Genomic DNA, 15,120 nt, shown 5'->3' on the forward strand with positions numbered 1-15,120 from the left:
GAATGGTCCTATTGATGTACTTAGCGTTCTTCGGGTGATGAGAACATAGTTAGTTAGTATTTAGTTCATAATATGTGAGCTTAGGAAGAAGTGAATGTAATGCAATAGTGAAAATTTATCTTGATGTAGGAAAAGCACTACTCTTCATCCATCATAATGGTTGGTGTCTCCTCGTCCCATCGGATTTCCTCAAGCCTTTTGAGTTTCAGGAGCTAAATCCTCCTAGCTCTCCAATGCCTCGTAATGGTTGTAGATATAGGGTGACCCGGCAGTCATGAACTTGAAAAACATCATGTGAAACTGTTTGAGGCTGCTTCTCTCTCTCTGAAGGTCAATTTTGGAGGGATCCCTTTGTGCTTTAAAAAATGTTGACGGTCTAGTAAAACCATTCAACTATATCAAAATAATTGTTCATGTAGGTTTTAAATAGTGCTCATATTGTTTCAAAACATGTACACACATATTTTGATATAGATGAAACTTTTTTGCAACCTAATTTTTTTCTATTTCATTATCGAAATCGACTTTTAGAAAACACAATTAAATATGGATATGATTTCGAGTTACTAAAAACAAAAAGTGAAAGTAAAACAGTGCCTACTTATTGGGCCGGCCCATCAATGGTAAATGCGGTGAACAAGAGCTCCCTGCGTTCAGTCCCAGCTTACCCATGCACTCTCCAACTAAAGAAAAAAGAAACTCCGGCGACATCGCCGCCGCCATGGAGCGGTGGACCGGCGACCTCCACGTCCCGCTCACCCGAGGCGGCCCCCTCTTCCGCGTCGCCGCCTCCCTCCTCCTCACACCCTCCAAAACCCTCGCCGTAAGGATGAACGTCTCCCCTGTATCCGTTTCCTCTCGCCGGAACCTGAAACGACCCTGATGCCGGCCAGGTTCCCCGCGCAAACGCGATCCTGTTCACGGGAGACCGCGCCCGGGGCACCGGCGATCCGGCGGTCGAGCGGCTGTCGGACGCCGCCTACCTCGCCGGGCTCCTCGCTGGGAAGCTCGCCGGGGAAGCCAACGCGTGGGTGGTCGATGCCGCTTGCTTCGCTGGGCCGTTTGCGGTCTACCGAGAGCTCGTTCCGTCCGTGGACACCGTTGGCGACCCAGAGCGGTATGACCCCAGTGGTCTACCGGCGGCGGCTGGCGTTGCCAACATCTTGACACAATGTATTCGGGAGGTATGTTGTGGTAAATTTGGGGAATAATATTCAAGCGCTAGTCAAATTTGTGCCAAGGGTGTGGTGTTACAGCGACTGAGGTGTGTCTGGGGTGGTATTTTTTTCAAATTTTTGGATAGGCTCAGGAATGTTTAGTTCAACGCTGCTTCTGTTAGGTCCTAGTATCATTCTGAAATTAGTTTACTGAATACATCTCGGATACATTTCTAAAGAGCAAAGAATAAGCGGGTCCTCTATTGGGGTTTAGGATATGCCTTTTAATTCACAACTTGCACACGAATGTATTATCTGTCACTTATTAGCCTCTTTGTACCACAAGTTATATTCAATAATGTGGCCTCCAATCATATTAACCCTCTCAGTACATAAGCAGTTCTGATTTTCTGGTGAAAATTCTTAGCATAATTATGACATATACTGTCGTAGTACACTTCCATTCCCTTCAGGGCATGTTCGTTTGTAGAATTAGATATTAGCAGAAAGCCTCGCATTCCTAGTAATCCTGTACCCACGGAATAGAGACTAAACAGTACTAGAGCGCCATGTCTAGTACAACACTGGAAGAATGCTAGGGTTATTAGATTATTCATAGATTTGACGTGGGAACCGGGTACATTTTCTGGTCCTTAGGTACATGGGTCGTCTGCACAAGTATAACTCATACTGATCCAAGAGGCCTGTGTGGACCATGCCAAGTTTGCCCACGGTCTCTTCATCATCTTTGAGTGTGTCAATCTCAGTGACAGTCTCTTCGCGGCTTGCGCACATCATTTTACCATGCTCCTCATAGGATGATGGTGTTGTGCAATCTTTGAGATTGACAGTAGTATGCAATCTTCAGTCAAATGCAACTGACATGCTTGGCCTTTTATGGATGAAGTTGCCTGCACGATTTAACCAAGATTCTTGTAGAGACGATGAATAGGTTAGCAAACATGCCGATGTTTATGCTTGATTCAGTTTAGTAATACCATAAACTACCATAATTTTTCGTGCATTTTCATGGGCCAGTATTCCAAGGTAACTATCCGAAGGTGATAGTAATACCACAGACTACCATATTCTTGTTACATATTAATGTCATATTCTATCTTATTATATTGATTCCGGATGATGGTGAGATGCCCCATGTTTAGTGGGAATCTCTGTAGGTTAACTGAAACCAAAGTAAACACTTTTAATGCACTGCTGCTTAGAAAATATATCCTTCCCATCACTGTTGGAGAAAACCTACCGTGTTACTAGTTTACTGCTTGTGTATGCTTATGTTAGTGTTCTTGTGTGCTAATGTGGGTTCTTGTTCTTTGATAATACGTTAGTGTTCTTTTGTTCTAATGCGGGTATTTGGCCTTTGATAATTATGTGCATACTGAGATGTCCAGTTTTCCTACAAGATCCCACCATTTAAGTTTCATTTTATGTAAAGGTGATAGTAATCTTGTTACATTGTAACCTTGCAATCTATCTTATATGATTATGGATAATGGTGAGATGCCCTATGTTTAGTGGAAATCTTTATAAGATAACTGAAACCAAAATTAGAAAATATATCCTTCACATAACTTTTGGAGTACACCTATTGTATTAGTAGTTTACTGCCGTGTATGCTTATGTTGGTTTTCTTGTGTGGCAATGTGGTTACTTGGTCTTTGATAATTATTCGTGTACTGAGAAGTTTGCTTTCTTACATATCCTACCATTTCAGTTTCCTTCTATGTATTTATTTATTACATCAAAATAGTTCGTATGGTATCTATGTCTTTCCACTTCCACTGAATCAGCATATCGTACTCATATTTTCTTTTCATGTAGTCATACTAGAGTTCACCAAGAAATCTGTGCCTTCTTGTATCTCTCTATTTATTTTTCCCATTTCTTTCTTTCTGCCAGATACAGAATATGGTTACTAGTGGCTCATTGAAGGATTCAAAAAGCAATCAAGAACCCACTTCATCAATACTATCGCACTCTCCCCCTAGGACTATCATTCTGGGGTTCAGCAAGGGTGGAGTTGTTGTCAACCAGCTTGTGACAGAACCCTATTGGTTCTCCATATCAAGAAAAAGTTCAGTTGATGTTTTACAACGAAGCACAGCCCTGTTGACCCGTAATCTGCTTGTTCCTGCTACAGCAAGTGATGTTTTATCAAGTATTTGTGAATTCCATTATGTGGATGTTGGCCTGAATTGTACTGGAGCATACATTACTGATCATGATGTGATCAAAGGGGTAGCCAATTATGTTTGCCATGCTAGCAATAATCTCTTTTTTGCCCTTCATGGTACTCCGAGACAGTGGTCTGACCCGAACCGCCCTTGGATCTGGGCAGAGAAAGACAGAATGCTAGAATTGCTTCATGATGAGGCTAAAAGATGCGAAGGGAGATTGTTGCTAGCTGAAAAGATGTACTTTGATGGTAGACCACATAGTCTGCTGATGCATTTTGAGATTTTGGAAGCAATGGACATTTGCTGATTTTAGTCTCTGCAGCTTGTAGCTTGCAGTCCCTGATCACAATGCGCAGGGAATGATAGAATGTGAATATGTCGAAGGGTATTAAATCTGTTTTCTTCTTTTCCAACTTTACCGTAGCTTCACTCCTTCAGGTCTTACGTTGTGCTAATGTGGTTTCTTGGTCTTTGATAATTATCTGCATACTGGGATTTGTCTTCTTGTGTGCTAATAGGGTTTCTTGGTCCTTGATAATTATCTGCTTCTGGGATATTTTTCTTACAAGATCCCACCATTTCAGTTTCGTTCTATGTATTTATTACCTCAAAATAGTGTAATTTTTGCATGGATTCTATGTCTTTCCAGTTCCACCGAATCAGCTTATATATTGTACTTTTTCATCTTTTGTAGTTACGTGGACGATCAAGGCTGAATCGTGTTTCATCTCTTCTTCGTAATAGGCAGTGGGATGAAGCCCTTGTCCGCAAAACCTTTCCGTCGATTGATGCGGACAGAATATTGAGAATTAAAATTTCAGATCGTATGCCCAAGGATATTCTGGCATGGCAGCCTGAAAAGAGTGGTCTGTTCTCGGTGAGGAGCGCGTATCGGATTGGTCTTCGTCTGGTCCAACACGGCCGAGCAAATGCAACGAGCAGCTCAACGCCTTTGGGAGATAAACCGATCTGGAAAAAAGTTTGGTCATGCAATATACCGGAGAAGGTGCGTATCTTTGCATGGAAAGCTCTCTCTGCTGGTTTAGCGACAGAGGAGAATAAAAGAAAGCATCATATGCCAGTGTCAGGTATGTGTAGGATTTGTGAACATGAACAGGAGAATACTTACCATGCTCTGGTACAATGCTCCCATGCATCAGCTCTCTGGGAGGCAATGAGGGAAGTGTGGTATATTCCCAGAATTTCCATGCCCGTACGTGAGGATTGGCTAGAAAATTGGCTGCTGCCTCTGTCGGCACAACAATGTGGTCGGATCCTAATGATTGCATGGAGGACCTGGTATGCACGTAATGAGATTACACACGACAAGCCGCTTCCTCCAATTGATGGGTTGCGGAGATTCATCTGCAGCTACTTACAATCCTTGGAAAATATTCGTAAGATGGAGCCTGAGGATGTTCTAAAGGGGAAGCAAGTAATCGATGCCCAACCAACTAATACCCCTGTTGTTCAGCCTGTCCGTGTTCCATGGGCTAAACCACCAGATGGTATGCTGAAGCTCAACGTGGATGGTGCCTATATGGCGCAGTCAGGAAGTGCTGGCGTGGGTATAATCTTGAGGCGTAGTGATGGCTCCATCGTCTTCACGGCCTGCAGATCACTGCGCTTGTGTTCTTCTGCTCTCGAGGCGGAGATTAGTGCATGCATTGAAGGTGTACGGTTGGCGCTTGAACTCAACCAAGATGGCATCCTCGTGGAAACTGATAGTTTGGAGATGGTCAGGATGGTGACAAGTACTGATGCAGACAAATCTTGTCTTGCACATTTAGTGGAGGACCTTCGTTTATTACTTTCTTCACAATATATTGTTTCTATTACTAAGATTCCTAGGTTGCAGAATTCTGCTAGTCATGAGTTAGCTAGTTTTGGTATGAGAGAGGATAGAAATGATGTTTGGTTAGGGTCGGCTCCAGAGCCTCTGTTGGGCCGCATCCTACGGGATTGTAACAACACTATTATTTGATTAATACAATCCCGTTTACCCCGCAAGAAAAAAAAAGCAATCAGGATTGCGATGCATCAATACTATCACACTCTCCTCCCAGGACTATCATACTGGGGTTCAGTAAGGGTGGAATTGTTGAAAATCAGCTCATCACGGAACATTCTTATTGGGCCTCGAAATCAAGAAAAAGGTTCAGTTGATGTTTCACGAGGTGGCACAGCTCTGTTGGCCCATAATATGCTTGTTCCTGCTCTAGCTAGTGGTGTTTTATCAAGTATTGCCAAATTCCATTATGTGGACTTTGGCCTGAATTGTGCTGGAGCATACATTACTGATCATTCTGTGATCAAGGGGATAGCCAATTATGTTTGCCACACTAGTAGTAATCTCTGCGTTGTTCTGAGGCAGTGGTCTTGGATCCGAACCGCCCTTGGATCCGTGCTAAGAAAAATGGAATCAGGGGCATACATAGACGGTGGGTTGGGTGGGCCATGACCCACCATGAATTTGCGAATTCTTTACTACTATCTCTAATCCGATGTTTAGAATTCATCCTAGTTAGCGATATTTTTTTTAGAAAACATGTATCTTTTTTGAGGTGAGATCACCCATTTTTTTTCTGCGTCTGTCACTGGACGGAATGCTTCCTTTGCGTCATGATGAGGCTAAAATACGTGAAGGGAGATTGCTGCTAGCTGAAAAGGAGTACTTTGATGGCATATACCACGTAGTCTGCTGATGCATTTTGAGATTTTGGAAGTGTGCTGATTTTCAATCTGTGACGTCTGTAGCCTTGCGCACTCTCTCCCGAGCATGTGCAGAAAATGACACAATGTGAATATGTCTAGGGCATTAGATGCTTTCATCCATGCATGTATATGCAATGTTTCCTTCTGTTGTAATGCTGTATAAGAGAAGTCTTTGTTGAACAATGAACTTCAGTTAAATACCTCAAATAATATGTCCAACAAATGTGTTATTTTCTTTTTAATCCGTTCAACCTTGGTGAATTCTGAACTCAACTTGGTCACTGTAATCTACCGACGTGTGATTATGGGTCACCTGTAGCTGCAGGCGTTAGCTCATCTGCTATCAGTTTTTAGGTTATCTTTTGTTGGTATGTACCACAATTCAACCAAGAAACTACATTAGCACAACTTAAGACCTGAAGGGATGAAGCTGCGGTGATCTTTTCTGCAGGCTTACACTCCTCCAGTTGTAACGCTGTATATGGAAAGTCTTTGTTGAACAATGAATTTCAGTTGAATTCCTCGAATAATGATCTATGGAATGCTTTGGAGTTTCTTCATTTACGGATTTTTTCCCGTGTCCTGCAAATGTCTTCTTTTCTTATTTGTTTCAGCCTTGGTGAAAGCTTTGAAGCAGGCATGTTGACCATTCTGAGCTCAACTTGGTCACTGTAATCTGCCGACAACTTGTGATCACGGGTCACTTGCAGCTGCAGGCTTAAGATCATCCACTATCAGTTTTTGGGTGATCTTTTGTCAGTTACTACCAGAATTCAACCAAGAACAAGTCTCTGGCGTTGATCAAACTTTACCTGAACAATACATGGCACTTGCCAGCTACAGTGTAGTAGTTTTTAAATATTGCAAGGCCAGCATCTTCAAGCTGTGTCATTTGCTACAACCTGGTCTTCATGGAGTCCTGCATATTAAGTTACTGAACACGTCACACCTGGAAAAACAAGTCATGACCAAATTCCACGCAATGACAACCTATCTGAACTTACTACGGACTGCAAGGTCCTACCGCTCGAGTGCAAGTCTTCACACAACAGCTGAACCAATCATCTTAGGGTTCAGTAAGGGCGGAGTTGCTATCAGCCAGCTTGTGACTGAACTTTCTTTGTTGGGCTCAGAAAGGCAAAATCCAGAAAAAACAAAAAGCTGTTGTTTCACAACGAAGCCTAGTCTTGTTATAACCCATGGCCTACTTGCTCCTGCTACAGCTAGTGATGTTTTATCAAGTACAGGCCGAAAGAACAAGGAGGGTTAGGAATTGAGGATTTAGAACTCAAAAATAAAAGTCTGTTAGCCAAGTGGCTACATAAACTTATTAATGAAGAGGGTATGTGGCAAGAGTTGTTGCACAAGAAATATTTAAGTTCTAAAACTCTCTCTCAGGTTTCTGCTAATCCAACTGACTCACCTTTTTGGAAGGGACTGATGAAAGTAAAGGATGAATTTTTTAAACGCGGTTCGTTTCAAATAGGTAATGGCCAGAGTACTAGATTTTGGGAGGATATTTGGCTAGGACAAAGGTCTTTGGCTAGTGAATACCCATCTTTATATAACATAGTGAACCACAGGAATGTTACTGTTGAGAATGTGTTATCAGCCTCACCGCTTAATATCAGCTTTAGAAGAACCCTGAATGATTATAAATGGGAAAGATGGACACATTTGTTAAATAGATTAATCATGGTACAACTCTCGGATAGCGAAGATACTTTCAAATGGAGCCTCACGTCTTCTGGTATTTATACGGTTAAATCCATGTATATTGATTTGCTTAATGATAACTCTGTTTTTCTTAATAAATACATCTGGAAGATGAAGGTACCTTTGAAGATTAGGATTTTTATGTGGTTTCTTCAGAAAAAGGTTATACTCACGAAGGATAATTTAGCCAAACGTAATTGGCAGGGGGATGTGAGATGTTGTTTTTGTGATCATGAGGAGAATATACAACACTTGTTTTTAACTTGTCCGTTCACCCAGATGATATGGAGAATTATTTACATGACTTTCAATATAACTCCTCCTTTAAACATCACAAATTTGTTTGGGAAATGGTTGAATGGGGTGCCCAAAATAGAAAAAGCTCATATTAGAGTGGGTGTATGTGCTGTTTTATGGGCGATTTGGAAAGTTCGGAATGATTGCATCTTTAACAAAAAGAGTTTCCCATCATTTTTGCAGGTCATTCCTTTAGCAACACACTTGATCCATATGTGGTCATATCTACAGTCGGTGGACGTGCGACTGGATATGGATATTGGGTGCAACCGCCTGGTTATGGTTGCACGGGATTTCTACAACCGGTGCGGATGGTCTGCTGATAGGCGTTTGGAATGCTGATGCAAAGAAGCTTCATGTTACTATTCTTTTTTAGATGGCTCATTTTTGTTGAGACCCTTTGTGATCCGTGATTTGTAATAAGTCTTTAGTCGTTCGTGTGTACAACTGGATTTGTTTTAAATCTTAATAAAGCGGCCGTATGCATCATTTTGATGCAGAGGCTGGGGAAACCCATTTCGAAAAAAAAAAATCAAGTACTCCGTATTTCTTAATTTCATTATTTGGATACCGGCCTCAGTTGTGCAGGAACATACGTTGTTTATTAAGCCAATACTTTTTATTACAGCCGAATTCCTCAAATCAAATGATTTAATAAATATGTGAGAGTTCTTTCGTGCAGATTTTCGTGTGTATGTACTCGAGCGGGGCAAGTGCCCTCGTTTTGCCACACTATTCCCTTCTTGGTTGTAACATGATGTGCTTACTGCAAAGGTTTCCAGCAAGGGTTTTTTGTTTATTTATAGCTTAAGTTGGTCTGTAAATTCCTGAGGAGTTTGGGTCACGGGTCACTTGTAGCTGCAGGCTTATAACGTTATAGCTATGTCATGCGTCCTCAATTGTTATCTGATTTTCGGTGATTTTTTGTCGGCTACTTCCACGAGTCAAGTGAGACCAAGCCTGAGTACTTATCAAACCGATCCGTACGCTACATCTGCAAGCTCCAATTCAGTTGTCAAATACTGGCGTCTTTAGCTGTGTCGTTTGACACAACAAGTCCGTGATGGAGCCCAACATATCCAGTTACTGAACACGTCACACCTGAAAAGGAAAAAAAAAACTAGCATTTTCTGCCCAAACCCAACATCTCATTTCCTGCCAATAGAAGTCACAACATACGGAGTCTAGTAGATGGCTTGAGGTCCCGCCGGACAATCTCAAGTTCATGTTGAGGTGAATTCCATTAGCACCTCTCATCTCCTCAAATATGAACAAGACGGTTTGAAAGGTTTGCTCCCCAGCTAGGATTAATGTTCAGTGATGTCAAAAGTCCAAAATAAAAGTAAGATATTAGTGTAGTGAGGTCAATGTCTAGTACTAATAGGGTCAAGAGTTGTGTATGTATAGCTAAGATAGTGCTGCTAATCATATTTTTGCGATGTCAATTGACATCACAAAGTACTCAAAAAGGATTTAAACGACTGACTGGTTGAAGAAACATGGATGGCTAAATTGTAGGATTTACCCCCTTTGCAAGCAATATATAAAATCCGCTAACCATCTATTTATTCATTGCCACTACTCCATCCGCCTTTGAGGTTTCATAAAAAAAATGGATGGGTAACCCGAGTTACACTGATGAGGACATCCCTACTACACCACTACCTCCGTCACTGATAAATGAAGATGAACCTGCTGTGAAGCTCAAGTCCAATGACGTTCGGATTGGACCAATTACAAGGGCTTGTGCGAAGCTACTTAAAAAACAAGTGAACTTGTTTCTAAACGGTACTTTGATTGATGAGAATTTTATACTCCTAAGTCCTATTACTTATGTATCATCAGGTATCAAGAGGAGACGAGCATCGCACGAGGAGGAGAGGAGCAGCTGGACATGAAGACGGACGTCAAGATGGACGTGAAGCTGGACATGGAGCTGGACATGAAGATATCTCATGGACGCGCGAGGGAGGAGCGGGAGGCATGCGCGAGAGGAGAAGACGACGTCCAGGCCGGTCCAGCACCCGGTTAGACCGGCCGCCAGACCGGCCAGCCCGGTCCCTGGTCCGGTTGACCGGGCGCCAACCGGATGCATCGTACCGGAGCAAAACCGGACGAATTTTGCGAACTTTCCGGTTGCCGCCCGGTTGACCGGATGCCAGACCGGCCGGCCCGGTCCCTGGCCCGGTTGACCGGATTCCAGACCGGATCCCCCGTCCGAGTCTGTCTCGACCAGATCTATTCTGGGTCGGTTATTCTTGTATCTTTTCGACCAGAAGTCGTCCCGGACGCCTATATAAGTGCCCAGGACGCCCCCTAGCTGCTTTAGACCACGTTTAAGATAAACCCTAGTTCTTAGTTGTTTGCTCTAGCAAAACTATTGAATCCCTACACCATATTGCTTGATATTGTGTAAATCCTGAAAAAGTTTTGTGTGATCTGCTGTTCCATTGGGAATTAGACGGTTGCAACTTACCGCTTCGTGGTCGGCGGCTACGTGCGCAAGTGTGTGGAGTTGCGAATATCTTGCAGGGTTGAGAGCTGTTGCATTGGCGACAGGGACCAATCGAGAGATCTCGTTGCGTCATACAAGTTATCATCCACTTCATCGTTGTGTTTCTCCGCTGCCATCACCCCGTGATCATCCTCACCACCGTTGCTTACTGAGAAGATCGGGCCACCCCTTATCATCTTGGTATCAGATTTCCAGTTTTCCTCGGTAAGCCATCCACAATCCACCCCATAGTTGAGTTGTGAGTGTTTTCCTATCCAGAAAAAGCTATAAAAATTTAGGGTTAGGGTTTGCCATAGCCTTCGATTGCACTAATTTCAAGTTTTAGTTGCTTTTCGTAGTTACTTTTGCGTATCTTTTCTTTCCATCGAGTCTTTTAGGGTTTGAGTTTACTCTATCATCTTGTGTTACTTTGTCGTCTAGTGTCAGTTTTTGTTACTCCGAGTCCACATAGCGTACAGTGTGCTTGTTCCTGATACGTCTCCGACGTATCGATAATTTCTTATGTTCCATGCCACATTATTGATGTTATCTACATGTTTTATGCACACTTTATGTCATATTCGTGCATTTTCTGGAACTAACCTATTAACAAGATGCCGAAGTGCCATTTGCTGTTTTCTGCTGTTTTTGGTTTCAGAAATCCTAGTAAGGAAATATTCTCGGAATTGGACGAAATCAAAGCCCAGGGGCCTATTTTCTCACGAAGCTTCCAGAAGTCCGAAGGAGAGACGAAGAGGGGCCACGGAGGGGCCACACCCTAGGGCGGCGCGGCCCCCCCTTGGCCGCGCGGCCCTGTGGTGTGGGGCCCCCGTGCCGCCTCTTGACCTGCCCTTTCGCCTATAAAAAGTCTCCGTGACGAAACCCCGCATCGAGAACCACGATACGGAAAACCTTCCGCAGACGCCGCCGCCGCCGATCCCATCTCGGGGATCCAGAGATCGCCTCCGCACCCTGCGAGAGGGGAATCATCTCCCGGAGGACTCTACGCCGCCATGGTCGCCTCCGGTGTGATGTGTGAGTAGTCTACCCCTGGACTATGGGTCCATAGCAGTAGCTAGATGGTTGTCTTCTCCCCATTGTGCTATCATTGTCGGATCTTGTGAGCTGCCTAACATGATCAAGATCATCTATCTCGTAATTCTATATGTTGCGTTTGTTGGGATCCGATGAATAGAGAATACTTGTTATGTTGATTATCAAAGCTATGCTTATGTGTTGTTTATGATCTTGCATGCTCTCCGTTATTAGTAGATGCTCTGGCCAAGTTGATGCTAGTAACTCCAAGAGGGAGTATTTATGCTCGATAGTGGGTTCATGCCTCTGTGAATCTGGAGGAGTGACAAGAACCACTAAGGTTATGGATGTGCTGTTGCCACTAGGGATAAAACATTAGTGCTATGTTCAAGGATGTAGTCACTAGTTACATTACGCGCAATACTTAATGCAATTGTCTGTTGTTAGCAACTTAATACCGGAGGGGTTCGGATGATAACCCGAAGGTGGACTTTTTAGGCATAGATGCGGTTGGATGGCGGTCTATGTACTTTGTCGTAATGCCCAATTAAATCTCACTATACTCATCATGATATGTATGTGCATGGTCATGCTCTCTTTATTTGTCAATTGCCCAACTGTAATTTGTTCACCCAACATGCTGTTCGTCTTATGGGAGAGACACCTCTAGTGAACTGTGGACCCCGGTCCAATTCTCTTTACTGAAATACAATCTACCGTACATCGTTTCTACTGTTTTCTGCAAACAATCATCTTCCACACAATACGGTTAATCCTTTGTTACAGCAAGCCGGTGAGATTGACAACCTCACTGTTTCGTTGGGGCAAAGTACTTTGGTTGTGTTGTGCAGGTTCCACGTTGGCGCCGAATCTCTCGGTGTTGCGCCGCACTACATCCCGCCGCCATCAACCTTCAACGTGCTTCTTGGCTCCTCCTGGTTCGATAAACCTTGGTTTCTTTCTCGAGGGAAAACTTGCTGCTGTGCGCATCATACCTTCCTCTTGGGGTTCCCAACGAACGTGTGAGTTACACGCCATCAAGCATATTTTCTCGGCGCCGTTGCCGGGGAGATCAAGACACGCTGCAAGGAGTCTCCACTTCTCAATCTCTTTACTTTGTTTTTGTCTTGCTTAGTTTTATTTACTACTTTGTTTGCTGCACTAAATCAAAATACAAAAAAATTAGTTGCTAGTTTTACTTTACTTGCTATCTTGTTTGCTATATCAAAAACACAAAAAATTAGTTTACTTGCATTTACTTTATCTAGTTTGCTTTATTTACTGTTGCTAAAATGGCCAACGCTGAAAACACTAAGTTGTGTGACTTCACAACCACAAATAATAATGATTTCTTATGCACACCTATTGCTCCACCTGCTACTACAGCAGAATTCTTTGAAATTAAACCTGCTTTATCAATCTTGTTATGCGAGAGCAATTTTCTGGTGTTAGTTCCGATGATGCTGCTGCCCATCTTAATAATTTTGTTGAACTATGTGAAATGCAAAAATATAAAGATGTAGATGGTGATATTATTAAACTAAAATTGTTCCCTTTCTCATTAAGAGGAAGAGCTAAAGATTGGTTGCTATCTCTCGCCTAAGAATAGTATCGATTCATGGACTAAATGCAAGGATGCTTTTATTGGTAGATATTATCCCCCTGCTAAAATTATATCTTTGAGGAGTAGCATAATGAATTTTAAACAATTAGATACTGAACATGTTGCTCAAGCTTGGGAAAGAATGAAATCTCTGGTTAAAAATTGCCCAACCCATGGACTGACTACTTGGATGATCATCCAAACCTTCTATGCAGGACTAAATTTTTCTTCACGGAATTTATTGGATTCAGCTGCTGGAGGTACCTTTATGTCCATCACTCTTGGTGAAGCAACAAAGCTTCTTGATAATATGATGATCAACTACTCTGAATGGCACACGGAAAGAGCTCCACAAGGTAAGAAGGTAAATTCTGTCGAAGAAACCTCTTCCTTGAGTGATAAGATCGATGCTATTATGTCTATGCTTGTGAATGATAGGACTAATATTGATCCTAATAATGTTCCGTTAGCTTCATTGGTTGCACAAGAAGAACATGTTGATGTAAACTTCATTAAAAATAATAATTTCAACAACAATGCTTACCTAACAATTCTAGTAACAACTATAGGCCATATCCTTATAATAATGGCAACGGCTATGGTAATTCTTATGGAAATTCTTACAACAATAATAGGAGTTCACCCCCTGGACTTGAAGCCATGCTTAAGGAATTTATTAGTACACAAACTGCTTTTAACAAATCTGTTGAAGAAAAGCTTGGGAAAATTGATATACTTGCTTCTAAAGTCGATAGTCTTGCTGCTGATGTTGATCTTTTGAAATCGAAAGTTATAACTAATGAGAATCATCATAATAAAATTACTACTACAGCAAATGCCATTCAAGTTAGAATTAATGAGAATATAAGATTAATGGCTGAACTGCGTGCTAGGTGGGATAGAGAAGAAAATGAAAAACTAGCTAAAGAGAAGAATATAGCTAAAGTTTGGACTATTACCACCACTAGTAATGCTAATGCTACACATGTTGCTGCACCTCCTACTCATACTAATAAAAGAATTGGTGTTAGCAATGTTTCCACTTCGAATGCAAAGCGCGAAAAACTGCCTCGAAACCGCTAAAATCATGAAACTGCCTGTGATAAAGCTGCTGAAATTTTTTCCAACATTGGGGATGATGATCCCATTGCTTTAGATTATAATGGTTTGAATTTTGATGATTGCCACATCTCTGAAGTTATAAAGTTCTTGCAAAAACTTGCTAAAAGTCCTAATGCTAGTGCTATAAATTTGGCTTTCACGCATCATATTACAAATGCTCTCATAAAAGCTAGAGAAGAGAAACTAGAGCGTGAAGCCTCTATTCCTAAAAAGTTAGAGGATGGTTGGGAGCCCATCATTAAGATGAAGATTAAAGATTTTGATTGTAATGCTTTATGTGATCTTGGTGCAAGTATCTCTGTTATGCCTAAGAAAATTTATAATATGCTTGACTTGCCACCGCTGAAAAATTGTTATTTGGATGTTAATCTTGCTGATCATTCTACAAAGAAACATTTGGGTAAAGTTGATAATGTTCGCATTACCATTAACAATAACCTGGTTCCCGTTGATTTTGTTGTCTTGGATATTGAATACAATGCATCTTGCCCCATTATATTGGGAAGACCTTTTCTTCGAACTGTTGGTGCTATCATTGATATGAAGGAAGGTAATATAAAATATCAATTTCCTCTCAAGAAAGGTATGGAACACTTCCCTAGAAAGAGAATGAAGGTACCTTGTGATTCTATTATGAGAACAAATTATGATGTTGACACTTCATCTCTTGATAATACTTGATACACACTTTCTGCGCCTAGCTGAAAGGCGTTAAAGAAAAGCGCTTATGGGAGACAACCCATGTTTTTACCTACAGTACTTTGTTTTTATTTTGTGTCTTGGAAG

At 41.9% G+C, this 15,120-nt stretch overlaps 1 protein-coding gene across 2 annotated transcripts; it reads left to right on the top strand.

The window, feature by feature from the left end:
• Positions 1 to 635: 635 nt before the first annotated feature.
• Positions 636 to 3,865, top strand: LOC127306827 (uncharacterized). 2 transcript variants are annotated; one of them, XM_051337542.2, is made up of 4 exons: positions 636 to 823; positions 894 to 1,184; positions 3,075 to 3,600; positions 3,675 to 3,865. In XM_051337542.2, exons 1-4 carry the CDS (start codon positions 671 to 673, stop codon positions 3,713 to 3,715), a joined length of 1,011 nt encoding a protein of 336 aa, XP_051193502.1. In that variant the 5' UTR covers positions 636 to 670; the 3' UTR covers positions 3,716 to 3,865. The 2 variants fall into 2 exon arrangements, with proteins under 2 accessions (XP_051193502.1, XP_051193501.1); XM_051337541.2 differs by having other exon boundaries at positions 637 to 823; positions 3,075 to 3,865.
• Positions 3,866 to 15,120: the final 11,255 nt, after the last annotated feature.

Source organism: Lolium perenne, chromosome 6, assembly GCF_019359855.2.
Source record: "Lolium perenne isolate Kyuss_39 chromosome 6, Kyuss_2.0, whole genome shotgun sequence".
Classification (NCBI taxonomy): domain Eukaryota; kingdom Viridiplantae; phylum Streptophyta; class Magnoliopsida; order Poales; family Poaceae; genus Lolium; species Lolium perenne.